Source organism: Parambassis ranga, chromosome 4 (assembly GCF_900634625.1).
Source record: "Parambassis ranga chromosome 4, fParRan2.1, whole genome shotgun sequence".
Classification (NCBI taxonomy): domain Eukaryota; kingdom Metazoa; phylum Chordata; class Actinopteri; family Ambassidae; genus Parambassis; species Parambassis ranga.
Genome location: NC_041025.1, coordinates 1,270,939 through 1,296,342, shown reverse-complemented (window position 1 = coordinate 1,296,342; position 25,404 = coordinate 1,270,939). Strand labels below are relative to the sequence as shown.

At 39.2% G+C, this 25,404-nt stretch overlaps 1 protein-coding gene across 2 annotated transcripts in view; it reads left to right on the top strand.

The window, feature by feature from the left end:
* The window catches only part of rab6ba (RAB6B, member RAS oncogene family a), a 40,005-nt gene that overhangs the window by 10,719 nt on the left and 3,882 nt on the right, over positions 1–25,404 (top strand). The window contains exons 2-7 of one of the 2 annotated variants that reach the window (XM_028404547.1): positions 7,415–7,473; positions 16,434–16,487; positions 16,913–17,018; positions 18,592–18,703; positions 21,932–22,025; positions 22,737–22,803. In XM_028404547.1, coding sequence (XP_028260348.1) covers positions 7,415–7,473; positions 16,434–16,487; positions 16,913–17,018; positions 18,592–18,703; positions 21,932–22,025; positions 22,737–22,803 — 492 coding nt within the window. Of the gene's footprint in view, positions 1–7,414; positions 7,474–16,433; positions 16,488–16,891; positions 17,019–18,591; positions 18,704–21,931; positions 22,026–22,736; positions 22,804–25,404 lie in introns of both variants that reach the window. The other variant, XM_028404546.1, reaches the window with a different exon arrangement.

Genomic DNA, 25,404 nt, shown 5'->3' with positions numbered 1-25,404 from the left:
GGGGAACCACTCTCGGCAGGTTGGTGGTATCTGTATTGGACACAAACATTAGCAACATCAAACCATCCCTAATATAGGCACAGAGTTAAACAAGTCAAGTACTATATGTTTTTTCCCAGTCTTTCTCCTGCTGTCTGACCCTCATAGTTTCCTATAGTACCAATGACAGCTGTCATTTGTTAAGGTTTTCATCTGTCTACAATATCTGTCACTGGTGTTCTGCTCCTTTAATGACAGCAGAGTGGTTCTCCAAGTTCACTATTTGATAGATCAGTCAAATTGCTTAGAGACAGTATGGTTCTCATTAGACATTAACACCTCGGACAACATTACAGATCTGATTAAATTTGATAGTGTAACATTAAAGCTTGTTCTGACCAGGTATGTGCCTCGTACATAATTCATGCATAATTCCAGGTGTGAGATGATGAGGCAAGATCCCACAGTTTGCCTGATCCACCTTTTTAGCTAATTGAATCCAGAGAACTGATAATGGCCTGGTCGTGGGATTTTCTTTAATGACATATGCACAATGTTGACTCTGGTTGCCTCATCGTGGGACATGACGTGGTCACTTTAGGTAAGACATGTCTCTTAAATTATGTCAGCTGGGTTAGTTGTTTCTGAGAAAAATTATATAGTTGATGCTGCAAATGATCGTGTCAGCATTGAAACTAAGAAGTTTGATTGCAAAACCAGTTTAGTGCGATACTACAGACGAGTGCATCAAGTGTGGCGCTTCCTTTTGATTTGTTAATATGTGTGCAGTGTGTCCGGTTAGAGTAAAAGGAACTTGGAGGCCATCTGCTCTTTGGCATTCTCCTGTTTTGTTCTGAATGCCAGCTGCTGTGACTATGCATAAACAAGTACACAAATGAGAAGTCAATACGCCCCCTGGCCTGTACCCTCGCCAGGTCTTTGTGTTCTTCAGTAAGGCCGATCATAAATAACCACTTATCCTTCTCTGCTCTTTCATTCATTGATAAATATTAGATAACTGCTTTTCTGCTGTTAGCCAAGCTCTTATCCTGGTGTCGTGCAACGAGTGACACGCACCATTTTATTTTTATCCGTCTCCTTGTGAGTGGGAGCTGGGCCCATGCAGAAAGCACGGCCATGCTCTGATTGGTTGCCAAGTCCTTAAGGGTATTCCATAACGCTTGACGCCAAGTGACCAGCAGTGGTTTCACCTAGCTACTTGGCTCAGAGCTACAAGGCTGAATAGACAACTCAGTCTATTATTCAGATTTACACAACACAGTTTTACTGGTAACTAATAATATTGCAGAAAAAATAAAAATTAATTGGAAAGAAACTTTTCAAATCTTTCTTTAAAAAAGTTATTTTATCGATTATTTGAGTCTTTTAGGCTGTAGAAAACAGATTTTCACACATTTACAGAATCTAATAATGCTGAAATGAATCAGTTTTTATTCTTTTGTATTCCAATTTTGAAGGCCATTCTTTTTAGTCACATACATTTAACATAGTTATCTACAGTCCTCATAATGTCTCAGAGGGAATTATTGATTTTGCCGTAGCATATTTGTTACACGTTTCTTCATTCACCACTAAATATGTAGGGGTAGAAATAACTAATTTGTTTTATGGTTGCATAGTTCACAAATGGCAGGAGGAGGCAGAACCTAATATGAACCAACTGCAGGTCTGTTAACATGCTGTAAAATTGCATTTTGAGCTTCTAAGTGATGCCTTGATGAGGTGTCTGCTGACTGTGCTCAGTGGAGCCCTGGTGGTTAAAGTGCAGGTTGTGCCACAGCAGGTTCCCAGTTCTCTTCGTTAATTGGCCCTCATGTTGCTAACTCACTCTGTAACCTCTTTGAAGCAAATAGAGGCTTCATTAAAACCAAGGTTTTAATTGGAAACACCCCATGCAGGAATCCCCCTATCCCCCCTATCTGTGTTATTATTTATGAAGATATCTGCAATGTGGCTGTATAGGCGTGATCAGGCATCATCAGCAAGGAGAGTGATTTTTGACACGTTGGTCTTTTGTGCAGTTAAGATGTTGAATTAAAGGTAGGGTAGGAGATTTCATTCTGATGCACTTTTTGTTAAATTAGTGTAACTTTTCTTTACAATCTGATAGCAACCAAGTTCGGCAGTTCGGCATTAAAACAAAGAATATTAATCATCTGTGGAAGCTATAAAACCCTAAAAACATCAGCCAATCCTCAATCTCCACTTTAGTGGCTCTTGGTGTGAACGCACGGTAAGCCTTTTTAGGGTGTGACAGTTATCAGTAGGTGAGCTGAGCCTAAGGCCTCGTCCATAAGGACGGCCTCATTTAAATAAATGTGTGCGTCCACACGAATCCACACAAACACGCTGTAGTTATATGCCAGGTGCTGTACCCCAGAAGGACTCCAAAAACAGAAAAGAAGACAAAACTCATGCTCTGTAAACAGAATAACATTGATCTAAAAACGTAATATTATACACTTGCTGTTTGCTGTGTTAGTAGAGGAGCTGAAAAGTTTGCTGTAAAAGCAAAAACAAGTTCAGTAGTTTGTTGTTGTCGGACTGAGCGCATGTTGGGTAAGGGGAGGTAGAGCTGTGTTGTTATCGTTTCAGAAACGTTGAGCATTGGGCGTCCACATGGAGACAGTGTTTTCAAACTTTTCCACACAGACCCCCAGCTCCGTGTGGATGAATCATCTATACGATACACAACTTTTGCGGATACACCCGTTTTCGTCTCTGTGTGACAGGGCCTAAATGTCAAGATGAGACATTTGCACAGATGGCCTGGAATCTGGGAGAGAACCAAACAGACTGCAATAAATTCTCATTATTGTTTGTTGTATGGTATTTATTTAATACAAATGGACCTTTTTCAAGTACTCACAGACTCGCCTAGAGGTATATTTGCAGACTTCTTATATTCTCATTACATGGTTGGCTCTACTTCAGAGTTGTTATTAGCTTACTCCATAGCAAGTTATATTATAGTTGAATATGTTATTTCTTCTGAAATTTAATAAGCACATTTTTCTGCAATCCCACTGGCCTATGAGAGCACACCTCTGTTACAGCCTGGATAAAAAGAGGTTATTGGTGTGTTATCTACTACTGCTTTGGATTTCTCTTTTATGTCTGTCTAATGCTACTAATCATTTGAATCCCATCACAATCTCCAAAATAGTGTACAGCGTTAATGGAAAAGAAGATAAAAGGCTTATGTGAAGGAAATGCTCACATATTGCAGAGTTTAATTTCAAAATGTAATCAAAAAATCCCACCTTGTTAATCAATTCTTTGTAGCCTAGCAGAAAATTCCCAAAACCAGTGGAGCCATGAGCGTAACTAAGCTTCCTGCCTCTACCAGTAATTAAATTCACACAAATAGACCTGGAGATGCTTCTGAAGATCCTGACAAAAATGAAACAACACTCTGTACAGCCTGTTAAAGTGTAGGTTGGACTGGGATATGTTTTGTGTCCCTGTTGGGCTTTGGAGTGATGTTTAAGTGTATCTGAATGTCCGTTATATTGTTTATTATGTACAGTTATTCCAAGATAAAGCACAATATGTTGTCATAATTTCCTCCATCTGAGGAAAGAATTTTGATCAGATTTTGTCCATGATGTACCCTTCCTGAGACTCCTTTAGTTAGTGGACAAAAAGGACATGCTGTCTGTTTTGAAGCTTTCAGCAGTGACTGAGGCAAAGCTTAGCAGTTGTGGAGAGTGACTCAGCAATTGCCGTCAAACTCTGTGCCCTAATGTTCTGCTCTCTAATAAGCACTGATATAATGGCATGCTGTGTCAAATACGGAAGAAGAAAAACGGTAACTAAAACCTCAGTAAATCATGTGCAGAAGCTGTTGATGATATTCAGGATTGATTAAGTGTCAAAATGTAATGAAAAATCACTAAAGATAAAATATCAGCCAATTTTCGGTTCTAAGACACTTGAAACAGGGCATGGTGGATATATTTGCTTTTTTAACCCACACCATTACTGCTCAGTGTGAACTGAGTTTGAGGGCACCAGTGGTGAATCTGCCAATCTTGGTGTTCTCTGGCAAATGCCAATCGCCCTGCATGGTGTTGGGCTGTAAGCACAAGCCCCACTTGTGGACGTCAGGCCCTCATACCACCCTCATGGAGTCTGTTTCTGACAGTCTGAGCAGAAACATGCATATTAGTGGTGGTGCTGCTGGAGGTCATGTTGCAGGGCTCTGGCAGTGCTCCTCCTGCTCCTCCCTGCACAAAGGAGGAGGTAGCGGTCCTGCTGCTGGGTTGTTGTCCTCCTACAGCCCCCTCCATGTCTCCTGGTGTGCTGGCCTGTCTCCTGGTGTCTCCTCCATGCTCTGGACACTGTGCTGACAGACACAGCAAACCTTCTTGCCACAGCTCTCATTGATGTTCCATCCTGGATGAGCTGCACTACCTGAGCAGCTTGTGTGGGTTGTAGACACCGCCTCATGCTACCTCTAGGGGTGAGAGCACTGACACAATGCAAAGGTGACTAAACATCAGGCAGAAAGGATGAGAGCAGAGAAATGGTCTGTGGTCAGTACCTGCAGAACCTCTCCTTTATAGGGCTGTCTTGATAACTGCCTCTCATTTCCACCTGTTGTCTGTTCCATTTGCACAACAGCAGCTGAAACTGATTCACAATCAGTGTTGATCCTACCTGGACAGGCTGATTTCACAGAAGTGTGACTTGGAGTTACATTGCGTTCTTTAAGTGTTCCCTTTATTTTTTTTGAGCAGTGTACAATACCATTGTTCTTTTATACAAGTTACCACAGCTCTCTCTGCTCTCACTACGCTGCACAAGGGAGATGTTTGCCTTCTTGGAGAAATGCTCATTGTTTGACAAATTCAAAGTTCGGTTTGACCACAGTGCTTGTGTCAGCCCCACATTAAAGTCACCTCTTCACTGAAGATAACTAATTAGGCCCATGTTTGCAGCTTGCTAATCTTGGAAATGTGATTAAAATGAAAGATGCTAGTCTCCTTCTTCTTTAAGTGTACCACCTCCTCCACATAAAAAGACGGGACTAGACAAGTCATGATTAAGTTTTTAATTGGATATAGACTATGACTGAATTTGTTAAATTATCTGGTGTCTGACAGAAAGTAGGGCAGGTCTGGGGCTACGTAAGTAAGATAATATATTGATAAATTAGCATAAGATCATTAGCATAATCAGTAGCAGCCCATCAGCTCTTGTCTTGCAGATATAAAAAGCAAGGGAGGGCACAGACATGGGTAATTAGTCTGCCTGATTAAAACTCTTTCTGTAAACAATTGCAACAGGGTGTGATGAACTGTGAATGTGAGACAGATTATGTTTACTGAGTGAGCCTCTGTATTTAGATTAGGTCTGTTTAGTCAAGAGTCAATGAGGTGAAATTCAGAGTCTGGCCAGTAACTGATTGAACTGTAGCACTTTGGAAGCGTTCCACTGGAGTTAGAGGGCTATATGATACTGGTCATTAGCTAGTCGTCCACACTGCTGCTAAATGGATATAAGGAAAGGTTGTTATTGATTCCTGCTTTGCTCCAATACTCCTCATTATGAAAATTATATGCCCTCTTTTAGCAAGTCAACCATGCTCTCCATTCTTCTATTAAGAGAATTAAGAGAGTAATTCTAAGAGTCTATCCCAGCTATCTATGGTGGGAGAGGCGGGATACATCATGGACAGGTCACCAGTCCATCACAGGGCAACATACACATATAAACAACCATTCACACTCATACTATATGTTCCTCAGAAGCAAACTTAAAAAATGCTTACAACTAAATACACAACATCTTTGAAAGCTTGAAATACATATGATTATTCTTAGACATGAATAATTGAAAAATGCAGCTCCTTTGCTTCATCTGGGCTGTATTTGTGTGTTTTGATCAATGATTTGAAGTGTCTAATGTAACACAAAACAACACTATTCTCACTTCATGTTTTTTGTAAATGGCCTCTGTTCATATGGCAATTTCTACCTTCTTAAAGGTACTGCTTCATATACACCCGTTCGTCCTCTGACGACGAAAAATATAGGTTTTCTGTCCTAAAAGCAGCCAAATGTGATTTTGTTGGATTGAATTACTCAGTCTGTTGGCCTTGAGCTTGTTCCATGCCGTGCATATATACATCTGTAAATGTTATAGCCAGTGGTGGAATGTAACTAAGTATTTGTACTTCGTTACTGTACTACTGCTGTACTGTAGTACATTTTTATGTATTTATACTTTACTTAAGTAAAGATAATAGTGCATACTTTATACTTTTACTCCATTACATTTTGCAGCTATTATCTGTACTTTCTACTCCACTACAAATTTTAAAACGTCTGTAGTTACAAGTACATTTATGAATACAGTTGTGTTCATACAGCCGTGCTGAACTAGTTAGCTACTGTCTGCTAACACAAATCCATCTATTAATCATAATATTAATCTACAGCAGGAATACTTACACAGTAAAAATGGTGAATGCCTATTTTTTATTAGCAGCCTCTCTGTTCACTTGATGCCCACATCCGGCCTCATGACACACAGACCTGTAACTTCTCTTTATAATCCAATAGCAACTGATTAGTTCAGCAGTTTCGCTTTAAAATGAAGAATATGAATCATCTGTGGAAGCTATAAAACACTAAAAACATCAGCCAATCCTCCGGGTGGACCCTGCGCAGAGTATTGGCTGGTTGTCACTCTCTTCCTGCTCTGCGCACCAGAGAGGTACGTGCATGATGGCCGAAGTCACAGACCGCAGCTCGTCTTCAGGTGATGTGCGTCCATGTGATTGGAGGCGTGGCTTTGGGGTGAGCTCCGAGAGAAAGGGGCGTGTGTTTACTTTTTAAATCTGGCTGACTCACTGAGTTTTCTAAATCTCCTACCCTACCTTTAAAATGATTTCTTTGATTATTTTAACCTGTTCAGATCCTTTGCAATACAAATCAATAATATATATTCGGTGTGTGAGTACTTTTACTTTTAATACTTTAAGTACATTTAAAAGTAAGTACTTAAGACTTTTACTTAAGTATATATTTAGTACCAAGCTTCAGTACTTCCTCCACCACTGGTTATAGCTGAAGCGATTGTAGCCTCAGATGACAGTGTTTTTACTAAGAACACATTGTTTCTTTGCATCTCATTTTCGTGTTCTCTAATTTGAAATAATGTACATATTTATGGAACACAATGCTGGAAGCAGCAGTAACAGCACAGTAATTGCATCTGGACCTGATGCCACTGCTGACCTCCGAGTCACCCCAACACACAGTAATGAGCTCCCTGGGCTGCAGTGACAACCATGGCAGAAACCACAAGCACCTATCCTCCTGTTCCATTTATGCAGTGTCTGAATGCTGAAGACAGAGACACTTGTCTGTCATGTACTGCATTCTGTGTTTTTCTTGTCTTGCAGTGGGAAAGACGTCTCTGATCACACGGTTCATGTATGACAGCTTTGACAACACATATCAGGTAAGTGCTACTGCAGGCATTGAAAGTGAATATTTTGTTTCTAATGATCAACTGTTTTTCAGTCAGACTGAGCTGCAGGCCATTCTTTTGATAGTGAGACACAGCTGCACATAAATCACAGCCATTAACTCGCTTTGAAGAACTAAGGTTTGAGTGAAATTAGATACCAGCATTGTAGTCAATGAAATAAAATCACAAGAAATAATCATTTTTGTCTGTGTTAAATAGGATAGTTTTAGCCAAAGTGGATGTTAAAGCAGGCCCCTTTGAACTGAAACACAAGAAGAGCACTGTGGGCCCCGAGGCAGCCTGCATTCCTCCTAAAAACAGAATATTGCTTATACAGCTACAGCACTTCTAGCAGCTACAGCAGGTCTTTGCAGGCTTCTGCAGACATGCAAAGACCCTTAAATAAAACCTGCAGCTTTTATTGCTTTATAGGCAAAAAAAGAAAGATCTACTTACATAGTAATAAAAAAGGAATTAAAATATATCTCACAAAGCTTTTCCGTCCGCCCTCTCACAGTGTGTGTGTAGCTCACTTAGGCTTTTTATTGCAGGAGTATATAGTATTATGAGCCTCTGTAATATGTGAAAATTCATAAGCTGGTTAGCTTAAGAAACACTGAAATACAGCAGTGCACGGAAATAAGAAAACTTTTGTTTGGAACTTTGGGAAACAGTTTATCACTGTTTATTTGTACTGTACATTTTCAGCTGGCAGTAGATGCGTTATTTCTATTTCCATTTTCCATTGTTGAGGCCTGTCCTATATTTTATGGATGCTTAAACATAGAAGGCACTGCCAGTACATAGAATGATGCAAAACTAATGTATTTCATATATTAAAATGCAAAATGATTTCCATAAGGTATAAAAGTGTCCAGCACGCCCTTCAGCAGATAAGCAGAGGTAATAACGTTCTACCTTTTTGGTCTAGACCCATGCTGCTTTTGTCCCACAAGCCCAAATTTTCATCTGGCCCTGCCTTTACATCAGACAGAGCAGTATCATGAAATGGTCTCAGTTCTCAGTCTAAGCTGATTTCCATCTCATTTGACTTGCCTCTTCTCTACAGTGAAATTAATTTGAATTTAAACTGGCTCTCCATAGTGCCCTTTCACATTTTTGATATTTTTTTATTAGTAGAATTTTAAATATCACTCTTTACATCACTTTTTACATCTTTTAAATGGCTACTAAACAAAAGACTAGAAACAGGGAAAGTAGCTCAGGCAAAAAGTTGCACAATCCACCAACAAACAGCCCTAATTATTATTATTATTATTATTATTATTATTATTATTATTATTATTATTATTATTATTATTATTATTATTATGTTAATATTAGTAATAATAATAATAATATTTATTTATTAATTATTTAATTTCCTCATCAAAATTTGTAAACATTTTCTAAAGAAAATGTTAAACAAAAAGACCTATTTAAGGAATGAGTTTCTGTGGACATATTTCACAACATAAACAACATTTTTCCACACATTATTGTGAAGAAATTGTGATTTGAGTTTATAGTTAGGGCTTTATTCTGATTATTAGCCTATGTTGCTCAGCTAGTATTTAAAATAATTTATAATACTGAAAATTATAAAATATTCATTGGTTCGTTGCAGACACTGGTCAGCAGATTGTTATGTACAGCTAGCTAGTTTTTTGTAAGCACGGCTAACCTGCTGCTGTCTTCATATAACAGAATGATTTATAACAAATTTAGAATAATTTAAAACACTGCCAAAATCCAATACAGATATTTCAGTTGTTGCATTTTGTCTCTTTTAGACATGTTATATTGTTTTGTTATATTATCAGTTTTGGTGACAAGGCTATCCCTAAAAAGAGAAGTGAAGTCTCTATTTGTCAGGGTTCACATAAGCTCTACACTGTGCTGTAATGAGATTTGGATGGCTCACTGAGTGTGGATTAAATAGTCTGTGTTAGCTCTGTGATGCTGGGCTTTCACAGTTTCTGTATCCTCTTACATTTCTACATTCATAAGTCATGACAAACTACAGAGCCAGACATTTCACACTGACTGTCCTTTATGTTGCTAAGCTGCTAAATCTCCATGTCGCATCAGTGTTTCTTGAACATCAGTCTCACAAATTGCTATAGAAAACACCTAGATTTACACAGCTGGCTGAGGAGTAAAGGCACAGCATCTTCATACATTTTATTGGAAACCATATGTTACCATATCATTCTCTCAGGGTTAGGAGCCTTGAGGCTATTCTGGTTGTAAAAAGCACTATATATGAATAAAATTGGGAATTGGGAAAAGGAAATCCATCTGTTTATTGATTCTTAATAAAATACTTTCTGCTGATTTATTCCAGCAGCTGATTGTGAAGTAGAGAGATTATGTAAACAGTCTCTTCTTTGTATCAGTATTTTGAAGTAATGGTCAGTGTCAGAATGGGGCTGTGGGTGCAGGCTAGCCTCACACCAGGAAAACATCTATAATCTTACTTTGTGTTATTTCCATATGCCATAGGAAGAGATAAGAACTGGGAATAAAAACAATATAAATCTTGTTTGAATGTGTTTAAGCTGCAGTATCTTTTGACTTCCAGGTATAAGGTCCACTTTCATCCACAGCCCCTCTAGGTTTCAGTTTCTAATTGTTGGATCCTGTAAAGGACAGTTTATGACAAGGAATAACAAGAATATTCAGGCCATATTCACAAATATTCTTAGCTGAGAAAATTCTCAGAATTTGACGTTTTAATTTAGTTGTTCTAATTTAGACTAAATTAGTAAAGATAAGTGATTTGCAAAACATCTTAGCCTTTAAGAGAGTTCTTAATGTGAAAAAATGAGTAGAGAGGAGGACTTTTAAGATGCTTAAACGTTCCATATACAGAGAACACAGAGGGTGAAACAGTCTCCAAACTATGAGTGACAGTGAGCTATTAAAATGCCACAGATTTTTTTTAGTGTATTATTTTTACAGAAAAGGTCTATAACACAACATCAACGATAAGCCTACACAGAAATCATGTGCCAGAACATGACCTTATTAAATTTAAAAAACCCATGATAATATTGTGCCTGCCTTTGTAGATAAAGCAATATGTCCTACTTTTGGATTTCGATCAGCTGACTTATTGAAGTGTCAATACATTCCTTCAGACCACGTATGCTTACTTCGGATTGCCCAAGGACATTTAAAACTGTCTCTGCCACTTTGAACAGCTGTTTAGGGGTTGGCTCACATCCTGAAAAGAATCCATTAGGTTTTAAGGGGAATGTGTCGTTATGCTTCAAGAGACCTTTGTTCAAAATACATGCATATAGCCATCACCTGCATGAGCAGATTCCTGTTTAAATAAATTCCATTCAGTTTTATTTATACAGCGCATTTTACAATCAGAAATTGTCTCAAAGCGCTTCACAGAAACTCAGAGCGTGAGACCCAGAGCCTGAACCCCCTTAAGAGCACCGTGGCAAGGAAAAACTCCCTTTAAGAGGAAGAAACCTTGAGCAGGACCCGTCTACTTAAGGAGGAACCAGTCGGCCAGGTAGAGGAGGAGAAGAAGAGGGAGACAGGACAGAGAGGATGAAGGAGAGAGAGAGAGAGAGAGAGGAGCAAACATGACAAGCGAGATGAAACAGTGATTATATTATAATGGATATCTATATATATCGTCAGTTTATGTGCAGCAATCTCCAACCTCATCTTAGATTGCAGACATACCATTTCAAACGCCTCACTTGTGCATAAAACCAGAAAGAAGGAAGTGTTGATCCGTGCGCTCTGTCCTCTCATGTCTAACTCTTAGATTGTACCATACTAACTGGATTCAGAAAAAACTTGTCCCCGAGGGGCAATTTAAGTATGAATATTGAACATTGCTCATAGAACATTTTTGCTCTCGTCTGCTAACTGTGCTCAGAGTGAGCATTGCTGATCTGTTTGTTTTTTTTTTACGTTCTTTTACCTGTTTCCATTTTGTTTGCAGGTAGATAGAAAAGTGCTAACTAAGTACAGACCATTTACTATTTAGCACTAGCCTTCAGAAGGGCCAACACCCATGATCACCAAAATGATCATATGTTGCCTTGATTGTCATTGGTAATTGAATATCCTTGTTGATGGGGTTTTGCCTGGTGGGGGCCCTCAGCATCAGACCAAAAACATTCTCCTTTTCAGTGTGTTTCCAGGCTGCAGTGAGATTAATATCTCTATAAATGAGGCATGTAATGCATATATACTAAATATGACACCATAGTTTTCTGCATCATTTTCAGAAAGCGGCATACTCTTAAGTACCATTACCTGGAGTGAATGCGGGCATCTGTTGTTGCCTGCAGTCTGTCTTGCCCCAAGGCCACCGCTGTAACTCCCAACCTGAATGCAGCTGTATAAATTATGGCTTTGAAATCTAACAGCTGTCAAAGTCAGCTCTATGTGCAGCCACTCTGAGCAGCATAGAGGGAGCATGATTTTCTAGACAAATGGCCGTCTGCACCAGTGATGAGACCAGAGGAGACAGAGAGCTTCCCTCACCATTGGTTTTTATGCTGTGTCCACCCATTTTAAGGAGACAGGCAGCATACAGAGTAGAGATCATCTGCTCATTCATTAAGCTCCATATGTCATTTTCTGCCTCACTACTGTAATACTGGCAGATATGGGTGGATATCTGGCATTTGTTTTAATTGTATGCAAAATAAAACTATATAAATCCATCACTTAACTCTTAAGTCCAGTTCATTCATACACAAACCTTCATTATTTTGTTAGGGGGTGCTGTAACCTCTGCCTTTTGGCCACAAATCAAAGTCCAAACCCTCTCTAAATATCTGGGTTTTCTCATGTGCTCCCGTCTGCCCCGTGTCCTACAGCCACTTCCCTTTCTCTCTAGCTCAGTGACAGGTTCAGCTGTAAATGATTTTGCAGTCTTTTTCTAGCTCAGCTCCTGAGACCTTTGAGTATTAATTAAAATGCAGCATGCATTAGATCAGTGTGAGTGTTTATGCTGCTGCTCAGTGGGGAAGCTAGATTTACCCGGTGAGGGTAGAAAAAAAATGATGTGAGTACAACCTGCAGGAGACATCTGTTCTCATGAGAAGATTTATGAAGTTGTGGTTTCTCCAGGCAGGATCACGTCTTGTTTTTGTTTTCATGTACATCAAGCTCATATTTGAGCATGTCCAGTTCAAGCCTTTGAAGAAGGAGCAGCAGTATATATAGAAAACCAGGGCCATCAGAAGGATGAAACCGTGTGTGACACGGGCTTTAGTCAGCAGGAAGATGTGAGCAAGGCGAGCTGCGTTTGCTGCCCTCTAAAGCAGCAGTCTCCCATCACGCAGCCATCCGAGAGAGACAGAGGAATGCATCCTCACTGCCTGGCAGCACATGCTAAAGGGCTCAGAGGCCTCTGGAGGCACAGTGTTTTTGTCAGCTGCGGTGGAGCTGTCAGTCAGGCTTGGCCACCAGGCTGTGACTGCATCTGTCAGCTCTGTCCAAATATTCTGCTGCTTAGTGTAGGGAGTGCTGGATCTGATTCATTAGACAATGCATATTAAATGAAACACACTGGATAAGATCATAGATAAACGTATAACATCAGCTAATCAACGTGTGTTTTTTCTGCAGTGGTTCAATTTGCAATCTATATACTGCTAGTTTTATTTAGGGCGCTGACATTATTTTACCTTGTACAGAGAAACTCAATTATTTCCTAAAACCTAAAAATACCAAGGTCAATATAATGAGCCCCATCCTCCCATGTGTGTTGATAGATAGATAGATACTTTATTGACCCTCAGGGGGAAATTTATATCAGTCAATAATAGCCTGGAGTCGCTGTTTTCTCTGAGTTTGAGTCCTCCTAAGGAATCCGAGCCCATTCTTCTTTGGCAAACCTCTTAAGTTCATCCATGGTCTCCTACATGGACCCTGCAGTACATACTATATATTTTCAATCAGATTTAAGTTATTACTTTAGTAAGTGCAGGCCGGTCAGTAACACTCACTTTGCTTTTCTGGAGGTAGTTCTTCACTAGAAGAGACGTATGCCTTTGGGCTGTTTTGCTCCCAGTAAACCTAAAATGAATCAGATTTATGTGTTCAGAAGCTGCTGTCAAATACTGTACCCTGAGTCTGTTCACTGTGAGTCAAGGTCTGTTGGTTTAACCACAACCCAGCAGGATACAGGACCTTGAAAGTCCTGTTGACAGCAGCAGTGAAGAGTTTTCTACTTACCTACAATGGAAATACTATCTCAGTCTCATCAACAGACTCATTCTAGGATAATGTTTTCTCTTCATGCATGCAGGCAACACTTTTTCTATCTGCCCACATACCTTACTTATATACACATGTCACATGGTTACTGTTCGGATCACATGGCTACTTTGATAACATGCATTTCTGGAGCAGAATTATGCTTGTGGATAAAAGTTTGCACATGTTTTTATAGGGCATGATCAAGAATATGTTCTGGAACTATAGGAACATTATTCATATTTAAACTCAAATCAGGCTGTAAGCTCTTATTTTCTGTGATCTCTCCTCTCCCCATACAGAGAACAACTTGGTCTAATAGATAATATGTGTTAACTAATCTGCAGAGGAAACATAAGGGGATAACTACAGAGTAAATGTGGGTAGATACACTGTGATGAGTAAGGCAAGTAAACTAATTCTTAGATGTAAACATGTTGAATATTATGTAATATAAGAATTTCAACATCAACCCTGATCAACGTGCACACGTAAGGAGGAAGGAACCTTACTTTGTGATGTGCAGTTGCTCTCAAGGATTGGAGCCAAGGTGCTGCTGAGGCCATCTCATCCCATGACAGCTTTAAGTGGACTTTCCCAAAGGTATTTTGCGTTGCCAGGCAGCAGCTCCAACTGGCTTTGTGCCATGCAGCAGTGTAAAGTTGAGCACACTTCTCTCAGTTGCACCTCTGTCGTAACTTTGACAGAGAAACACAAAGAAAATTCACTGGAACACAGAAAGTGACAAGTTTTATCGTAAATAGTTTTCAGTGTTTCGTCAGTAGGAGGCATCTGGTCTTCTATAGTAAGTGAGAAAGGAATGTAAGAGTTCAAGGTGTCCATCAGAGAGTTTTATGGCTGAGGCCTGGTTAGTCTTTATCTTCTGGGTCACCATAAGTCTTCGTGAAGTGCTGTCCTTTTTGCTAGTTCATTACCAGGTGCTGTGTACAAATCTTTGATATCTAGAAGTCTACATTTCCAGTGTGTGGATCACTGAGTGTTTTCTTTAGCTGATCAGTTTTTTAACATTCAGCAATCACTAATGTGTCTTAATGTCACTTTGATGGGGGTCTTCCTAAGAATCTGCATTTTCTGACACTGTGGAGTATCAGAATTGGTAGTTTATCAAGAAGTTTACAATGAAATTGTAGCAGACTTCCAGGGCTACAATTCCATTGATGTTGTTGTGATTATACGAATATTTAACTCTAAATATGTTTTCCTCAATTATTAGCTTGGTGTGTACACTTTAACCACTTACATAAAAAATGTAACTTAAGTCGAGTAATTTTAAATCATATATTTTATCATTATCAAAAACATTTTAGTATTGAAGTTACAATGTCCTAAACACATGATATATAATATTGATCTATTCAGAAGTGTTTTTATCCTATAGTTGTTCTTAGAATGGACCAGAGAGGCATTTTCTGTCTTCTAACAATGTGTGCTAGTTAAACATTTAAAATGGCTATTAATTATTTCTCTCTAATCTGTTCATGTATAGTCGTCTTTGTGGGATTCTATATTTAAATGTGGGGGTAGGATGAGCCTACAGCAACTCTGCCTTCTGAAAAACTAAGATATGCTTTTTAACATTATTCTAGATGTTATTTTCAACAAAAGTAGTTTTTATACCAAACCTTCATTTAAGAGTTAATACTGCTTTTAGCCTTTTGTATAAACATTCACAGGCAATATCTCTATTGAACACCTTGTAATATGGAATCTGTGAGGCAGTCGTTGATCTGATGGAGTCGACATCTTGTCTTCATGCCAGTCTCTCTGAGTTAGTCCTCTGTGCTTGGTGGCATCTCCACGGAAACTGATACCGCGTTCTGTCAAATTGGACAGTTGGAACCCTGCTGGACTGACTAACATAGAAAACAACATATAAACCCACCTGTTTAATAACATACTGTAACACTATGTGCATGTACAAATAGCACTCAAACGTATTGTTAGGAGAAGCCACATCCTCTGCGTCTCCTGTCACTCAGGTATCACCCCTCTCTGGTACTGGCTCAGCTGGTCATTGCTAGAGTTTACAGAGTGGGGTCACTCAGGCTGTAAACACACAGCTGGGCACTGCTGTGTAATCCTAGTTCAGTTTTCCACCAGCTACCACTAAGCCCTTTGTACCCTTGTTCCCTCACATGTGCCCACTGTGACATATAGCATCTGGATGCACCACATGAAAGGAGGCCGACAACATCTGCATTCAGCAGCTGGCACTTAACGCCTCTTAGTCCTCTTTTTTCTCATGTAATATGTGATTTGAAAGCCATAGGCTGATGATGAGATGGCCCCTTTTGTAGAAATTAATAAAATGGAAAATATGAGATGTAATAATCAGCATCTTATTCAAGTGCACACAAACTAAATATGTCAGTAATACAGCTGCTCAAGTAAAGTATGTATAAGAAATATATTGAAACTGTGTATTTAATCAGCCAATAGGCTTGGATCAGCTGGTAAAATTGGAGCTGCTCAGAGGTGTTATTAAGGAAGGCGTATTAAATTGTATTGGCTGGATATTGATTCCCCCTTTATAAGGATGATGTGATGTGGTCATGAGCAGTGAGTCATAGATCTTACAGTAATCCATGTTCTTCACCCTTGTGTCTTTAATATTCAGTGTCTGAGTGTTTGATTCTCATGGTATTTGGAGTGATGTTGATCCATGGATATCTTATTTTCCAAACTAGGCTACAATTGGAATCGACTTCCTGTCAAAAACTATGTACTTGGAAGATCGAACGGTAAGAATTTATTTTAAAAATTAAGGGACGTCATGACAAAGTTGTTAAATATTTGTTGTATATGTGTAGTGTAGTTCCTACTTCATTTCAAGGAGAATAAAATCTGTAGTTGTTTTAATCTCCACAGTAATACCTTGTGTTCACGTTGTTTAGCAGTGCAGGTAACAGAATATCATGATGAATAGATCAATCAATCAATCAATCAAATGATTTTACAAAGTCATCACTGAAGAGTCCCTTTGTATAAATAATGCCTGTTTGAACTGTGTGTGTGTGTGTGTGTGTGTGTGTGTGTGTGTGTGTGTGTGTGTGTGTGTGTGTGTGTGTGTGTGTGTGTGTGTGTGGTGAAGGAAACCTGCTGTTTCCAGGCTCTCTGACTATCTGTATAATCTCATCCTCTTCAGCTTTCTCTCTCTGAACCCCAGGTGAGGTTGCAGCTCTGGGACACAGCAGGTCAAGAGCGCTTCAGGAGCCTCATCCCCAGTTATATACGGGACTCCACTGTGGCTGTGGTGGTCTATGACATTACAAGTCAGTGCTCCTAAGGATATGTTTGTATTTCACATTTCTGAATTTATACACTTAGTGGCACACTGGTTTTTGTGTTACATCATCAGTGAACTGAACACAGTCAGAAGTCACTTAATGTGTCTCTGTTTGTGAAACACTGTGACAGATGTAATTCCCAGAGCAGAGATCCAAGTTGCGGTTTTACAAATATCTCCATCATATTTCCCATAAGCAGATTGGAACAAGAAAACACTTATCTTATTAACCTCCTACAAATTGTTATTATTTAGAGCTGATGTCAAAGTCCCCTCTCTCTTTTCACTAATGGCACAAACCACTTTGTGATTTTCTTAAAAGGGTTTATTCAGAGGTCATTGTTTTCCCCTACCTTTTATTTCTAATTCATCATTTAGATAATTTAGGTCAGAAATTTAAGCGTTTCTTTTGCATATCTCATTGTGGTTTGTGTGTTTTTTGTTGTTGTTTTTTTACAGTATATTCATGCATCACTTAATGAGTATATATAAAGAAATATAAAAAGTGTCATATCCTTCAAAGGATGGGGTCTAAGAAGGCGTGGCTTTGTAGACCACAGACCTCAGCTAAATTATAGTCTGTCCTACTTATGAATTTTCTGTCGCTACTACAAACTATACTTTTGTTGCGTTCTCCAACCTGCTTTAGATCATTTTATTTAAAAATGTACACCGTAGCTGGCAGAGTTGGAAATCTCAGACAATAAATCCATCTGTCACCAGTTCAAGGAATCCTAGATGTCTTAGTTCACAAAGGATCCAATGGGTGTATTGTTTCCAGACTGAGTTTACGTTATTAATATTACGTCTTGTCCTGCCACTGTCGCTGTGTGTGATAAGTGTTCAGATGTAGCCCTTGAACAGAGAATAGTTCTGTCTCTCTCACACGTGTACTAATGACTTTTTAATATGTCTTATTTTCTGTGATGTGTCTTTGTCTCTGCTGCTGTCCTTCAGAATGCCACTAGCTTCATATTGGCTGATATTCTTAGCTTCTCTCTTCATTTACAAATTTATACAGATAGGAAATTGATACAGTGAATTTGACCTACATAAAACTAAACAGCTAAGTAACTGGTTATATGAAGAATAAATATGTTTCTGCAATATAAAATAATATTTCTCAAAACTGTTCACACTAAAAACTGTGAATAATGCGACCTGCTGTTTAGCCCCCAAAACCCACAACCATGTGTTTTCACCTTGAAAAAGACGTGTAGTCTTGTCTCATCAAATTCCCACACCAACAATGTAATACAACCCTTAGTTTGCATGCCAGCAAGCCTGCACACTCAATGAACATGGCAAGGTCAGAGGGAACCTCAACATGCCATGGAGCTCACAATATACAGCAAGAATATTGATTTGATGTGCTGTTCCAGTACTAAGTGCATCATATAGTTTCATCTAATTATTACCTATTATTTATTTATTATTATTACTATTTGTATTAATCATTAGTGCTTAATACAAGAGTTAACATCACAAAGCAATTGTTTTAAAATCCCGGTTGTCTTATTTTATTTCACCCATGTCTGTGCCCTTGTTTTTCTCAACAGACGTCAATTCATTCCAGCAGACGTCAAAATGGATTGATGATGTGAGAACAGAGAGAGGAAGTGATGTCATCATAATGCTCGTCGGGAACAAAACAGACTTGGCAGACAAGAGGTACAGCACACATTAACTACAGTACTGAAAACACCTCCTAACTTTTTATGTCTTAACACCATGGCAACCATGACTGTCTGTCAGTCTGTCTGTCAGTCTGTCTGTAGGCCCATTCAGCTCAACACAATGCCTCAAAACAAAGGACTCCACAGGCTCTCCCTACATGATGATTGATTAGATGTTGCAGCATCTTGCTGAATAAATGTGTTTTATAATGAACTGATTATCTTGAGACTAATTTAACTTTATACATTTAAAATAAATACCACTTCAATGTTATGGGAAGACAGGTAATATATCAGATATTTTAATGAATACGCCACGTATTATTGTAGCAATTATGATCTGACATTTGTCCAGTCGGCTGTCTGTTATTGGAGCACCTCCTGTCACCACTTTGAAATGAGGAAAAAGGCCTGCTTGAGGAAATCATTCAGTGATTTAGTCCCTGGTGGCATTTCAGCTATGTACACAAGGGACTTCTTATTTATACATACTGTATTATGAACGTATATAACCTGAGTGTTATTAAGAGAGGGTGAGAAAATGCTGATGTGACAGGATGTTTAATAAAGCTGAGATGGAGAAAAAAAGAATTGAAAAGGGAAGGCTTAAAGAAACTGGGTAATAATGAAAGTAATAAAAGGGATAGGAAGCAAAAATATACAGTGGAAGAAGAGAAGAAAATAAAGGGAGAAATGAAGCATAAAATAACTTGTGTTCCGGTGCCAAATTGCTATTAATACAGCAAATGTAGGCTAAAGATATATTTCAGGGGCAAAATCGCTGCATGTGGCTGCTTTGTGGCCATCTGAGCAGTGCTGGATGCCACTGAACTCCCACTTATTGTAGAATTGGACAGCTGAGGCAGGCAGGAAGACGTTTGAGCATACAGTCACTGCCTTAATTATGCATAACTTTAAGCCTTATTATAATTTAAACAAGTGAGCTGAACTTCATGAATGGGGAATTATCTTTAGAGACCATTTTTGATACTGCTATATTGGCCCTTTATGTAGCCCATAACGGGCCCATCATCAGCCTATCTGGGTTAAGACCTTTTTAGAAAGTGTGGACAAAATTGCCCTAGTTGGGTCACCCAGATGCCCCCAGAACAGGTGTATTTGGTCTTGGGGCAAGATCTTCGGAGATCTTTTATTTTAAGTCAAATCAGTGCTTTCCTTAAGCAGCTAAAGCATCAACTTCTTGGCATCTAGACTGATGTTAGGATGATTTTCACATAATATGACTTCCAGGAATCATCCCTATCTCTCCATGTGTCATATTTGTAGCCACACTGTCAGGTGTGTGTCATGCTTGCATGTCCTCATGCAGTTGTTACAGTCAGCACTGCTTTCCCTTGCGGTAACAATAACTTTTATAGTTGTTGAGGATATACTTTTAGCTGCAGAGAAAAATTCCCATTGGTATGCTGGTGTTTTCTCTCACAGTGCAGCAGTGACTGAATGGAAAGCTGGAAAAATGCTGGTGATGGCAGTTTTTAGTATGTATCTCACTGGGATCTGTCAATAAGGCTGACAGGCACAATGAAAAGCTGTGGTTTCAGGATACATTGAGATTTCATTGGTTGATTGCAAAAGTATATGCAGACACATAAATTATCCTATGTGATGTGTGATTTTTTTCAAATGAAGTACTGAACACATACTGTCATGTGGATTTAAGGTTATTTTTGCACAGTGATATTTAACTGCAGAAAGGAGTCAGGTGAAAATGTGTGCCTCTAGTTACAAATGCTGAAAATGAATGAATGAAACGAATGTTAGTTGGCTTTTTATGTGTCAAAGTCAAAGTTTCAGTAGATGTTCAGAGGGAAAGACATGCTGTTTACTCAACATCACCTCCGCATCCAATCCTAATTTTCTTTTTCTTAGACATGAATCAGCCTTATTGCTGTGTGGATGAGTCAGACAGCTTCATGCCCAAATTAGTGCAGAAAAAGTCATTTTGAATCTTAAACTCGTATATCACAAATAAGACTCTGGTGACATTAGGGTGAATTATAGTCACATTCCTCATTCATTTTGATGTTTCACACATGAGAGATGATGAATGGTGCCATCACTGCATGTGATTACGTGTCTTTAGCAGCAAGGTGACAAATGTGCTCATGCATCATATACTGTATATGTCACAGAAGACAGCAAATAACTGATGGAACTGTTAAATATAACATTTTTGCCATGACCTAAATGGCAGAGATGTATGTGTATTAGCTGTTTGTTCATTATGTGTGGTGGAGCTTTTCACAGTATTCAGTTGTATACTGCTTGCTATTACAAGGCTTTTTAATTTATTTCACTGAATATACAAGATTAGGTTGATTTATCAAAGAACACTATTTCTACTTTTTTAGGGATAAAGCAGACGTACTGTTTTCCATCCATGCATGAATGGATGAATGGATTATGCAACTTCCTTGGCTGCTTCCTGTGTGATGATGTAAAAGCCACCGTGTACAGTGTCTAAGAAAGCAGGCGCATGCATCCAGAAATAGTCACAGCAGCACTGGTGCAACTCTGTCAGGTGATGTTATTATGTAAAAAAGAAAAAAACTCCAGTGCAGTGTTTTCTGTTCAGAAGTGTCTTTACCTGTCCCAAGAGAGCTTCTTCATCTTTCTTCTGTGCCACAGAATGAAAAGCTGCCACACTGAAAAAAATAGGAGTACCAGTTTAATATAATGTTGCCTCAGTTGACGAGGTGTTACAAACTTATATTATTGCGGAAGACATAATGTGCCTTAAGTCTAAAGAGGACATACTAGTTACAACATAATGAGTGGGAGGTTGATTTAAGCCGGCCGTAGAGTCAGCACAGGGCGCACTGATCTCTCTGTTTGTGTTAATGGACACCTGACACTCTTTATTACACAAGAGCCAAACAAACCCTGCCAGATTCATTAAAATGCAATGCAAATTGGCTGTAATCAATGTCTCACAGGACAGTGTAATTAATCACTCTCAGCCAGTTAGCCAATTAAACCTGTTGTATTCTCACTAGCCTAAAATAACATGAGCGTCAGCTGCAAATAGTGAGCTTCAGTGAGTCTTTGCATAGCGCTTATTTGTCTTTGATGAATGTTAATATAAGAAAATTAGCTTTTGTTGTGTGTCTAGATCTTGTAAACAGTTAATTATTGTGTCCATGCATTAATACCACATTAATAATTGATGCATTAATAATGAAAGTGTACCCTCTATTTTCAGGCAAATAACAATTGAGGAAGGTGAACAGAGGGCCAAAGAGCTGAGTGTCATGTTCATAGAGACCAGTGCCAAGACAGGTTACAACGTCAAACAGGTGAGTGCTAGTATATAAAGTGGTGCTTAGTATTTCCTGTTAATATAGCTGAAACATGATCATTAAGGTTGGGTATGAGGCAGTGATCAGAAGTGAATACTGGCAACAGAAAGTTGCAGTACTTTACCTAACAGCTGTGGCGTCCACCTCACTAACAAGGTTTCATGGTCCCCCAGAATACCACCAGCACTCTTAATACTGACGTAGTGTTTGTGTTTCAAATACAGGACGATGCATAGCCTGGTGTAACAAAGGTTATCTGATCAAAACAATGACTTTCTGTGAAGTTAATATATATGAGATGAAGGCAAGCTGTATTGTGTCTGTCAGTGAATGGTGTTGCTGGCAGTCATCTGTCTCACCCCACAATAGAACAAACAGAGGAGGCCATTCTTCACCTTACCTCAGGGCTGTGGATTCTAACAAGAGAATGCCAGAGCTGAGCTTGCCTCCAAAGACTGCACTGTTTGTAGTGTTTAGCTGTGTCATCCTTACTGAAACAAGGTAGTGAATTCATTTCAGCTAATAGAGAATATGACAGAGTACACCGTGTCTTCACAGAAAGCGAACCAATGGCTAATCTGTGACCATCCTCAAACATTTGCTTGTTCCAGTTATTCAGTCTGAAACTGATCAGAAATGTATCAGTAGTCTGTGAAATGGTGAAACAGAGTAAGTGTTGATGTGTCTTGATTCTGTGTCTTTTTCCAGCTGTTCCGGCGTGTGGCAGCTGCTCTTCCTGGGATGGAAAGTATGCAAGAAACAAGCAAAGAAGGGAGTATCCTTTGACCAACAGACGAGTTGTCGTAGCTTAAAATCCACACTTATTCTAAATTATTTTTATTTTAATAATAATAACATGTGAACAGACTGAGCAGAAAACATTTTGTGATTCTCTACTCCCTTTTTAAATGAAGGGTTCACAGTGAATTTAGAACACTGCTGTTACATAGATGTCAGCTACCTGTCTGAATGAATGTGTTCTCAGTGTGACACATGTGAATCCTTTAGCACCACTGACAGGTGGATAGGGGTGTTAGTCAGTTATACAGTCCGCTGCAGTTTTGTTTGTGTAGGTAGGTTAGCTTACTGCAACCAGTGACAGGGGGCTCAGCAACCAGCCATCAGCCAGGGTCTGATGCTGCTGCACCAATGTCACATCTGCCGCTGACAGCGGAGCACGTCACAGCCTCAAATGCAGCGAAACAAAAGCCTTGCAGTGTAACTGCATCCTGATCAAAAAGGATACGATCTACCCAGTTATCACTTGGTATTATTAGTCTTGTGAAATTCAGTGTACAGTTGTGCAGTTGTACAGTGCCGTATGCTTTTTGTAATAATTTACTATGCATGTGTTTCTATCTGATGTTAAATTAGATGAAAACAGCAGCTGAGACAGATTTGGCTGTAATTTACATCAACAGCTAAAGAGAGCCCTTAGGCTCTGTGGGCTCCCCTCGTGCACCTGCACTGATTTCTACAGCTGTTACTATATGCACTGTGGGGAATGACAATGAAGGCTAGTGTTACTCAGCTATGGAAGACCATTTAAAACTTTTAGAATCAGGTACGGTATATCTAGACAGAGAGTTAAAACTAGATTATATGAAATACTGAATACAATGTACAATGGATTCCTAGGTGTCCTTTAAAGTGCTTTAATGCTTAAAATGTAAAAAATATCAAATTGACATTTTTAGCTATCCATCTGCACACATAATGGTATTGTACAAACTGTTTTTGAACATTTTCAAATAACAGTATTCAGACCCTTTTCTGTGACTCTGAGTTGTCGTCAGTCAGTGAGATGTATCTAGAACTTGATAGGAGTCCACTTGTGGCGTGTTGAATTGATTGGACAGTGTTTAGGAGAGGACACGGCTGATGGAACTCTGTGACATGTTTATAATCAAGGCAAGAGGATAAAATCATTTCTACATTTTTGAATGTTCCCAGGAGCACAGTGGCTTCAATTAAAAAATAAGGCTAACGCTAAAGCAGTTCTGTGTCTGTCCTGGTGTGGCCAGCTTCACAGGTCATCCATAGAGAGACCTGAAAAGGCAGTTCAAGTTCCAATCTGAGGGGTCTGACAAGAACAGTGGGATAAACAGCCAGATACAAAGCCTGTAGAAACTCACTCAGAGAGACCTGAAGCTTTGACTGTTCTGAATTAAGGATCTGAATACTTTTAGAAGTTTGTAAGGTTGTGATCCCAACACACTGTGCTCGCACCTTCTCATTGCTGGTGTTGCCGACTTTCAATGAGACAGAGACGAAGACTTATCCAAGTAGCAGAACAAATGACGAGCCCTTTCCATTTCATTTGCCACTTAAGCTGTGCGTTGTATTAATCTGAAATTTAACAGATTATACCAGGTTGTAAAATCCCAAGATGTCCCTGTCTGCACTGCAGTGGATTTTTGTTTGCCATAATCCAGTTTTCTATGTATTCTATTCGTTAAACATGACTCAGCCTTGGCCTTCTATAATGCTGTGTTGGAGTGACAGCAGACTGAGACATCCCATCATTTCTTCCACTTCAGCTAAGCCTGATGCATCTCACTCATATTGTTGCTTTACTGCTGTGCATCTGTCATTAAGAGTAGCTCCTAACTTCACACAGAGAAGAGCAGCAGGCTCTTTTCTAAATATGAGTTGTGAGATTCAAACAGGATAGAGAGGGAGCATTTATGTGATCTTGAGCTGTTCCCCTGGCAACCAATATTATAAATGAATAACCTGCAAACATTTTAATGTATATGAATCAACAGCCCTTCCTTTCATTTTGTCAGTTCCTAGCTGACAGCACCAGTCCTTCATATCCTCCTCAACACACAAAGCAGGGAGTCATCTCTATGGTAACAGTGGCTGAATTCTTAAAATGCTTTTGGTTTTGACCATGTGCATATAGCTCTGTCATTACTCCTTCGGTGTGAAGCTGTCTCACAGGGATTCGTGCAGCATTTTTGTCACTTAACATAAATTCCTGCTCCTTATTTATTGGATGTTGTTGCACCTTTAGCATGGCCTCAGTAATCAACTCCAGACGTCCTCAGCTTTTCCTCCCAGTCAGCCATATTTGCTGGTTATAATGCATTACTCACACTCAGCCAATTACTTTTATCTCTCTTCCTGCTTTTCATCTCTGTCTTAATGAGGCGTAATAGAGAGGGGTGTGAGGTGAAGCTGTGGTGATGGATGGCAGGTGGTGACAGCTTTGTGCTCCTGCTGACACTGTCACTTAATGGAGCAGCTCCTCTGTTGTTATTGCATTGTGAATAGTATTGATTGATCTCATGGAAAAAGGAACAAACAGGCGCAGGCCTAGATACAGATGTACATGTTATAGACAGCTTGAAGGTCTTTGTATAATGTTTTT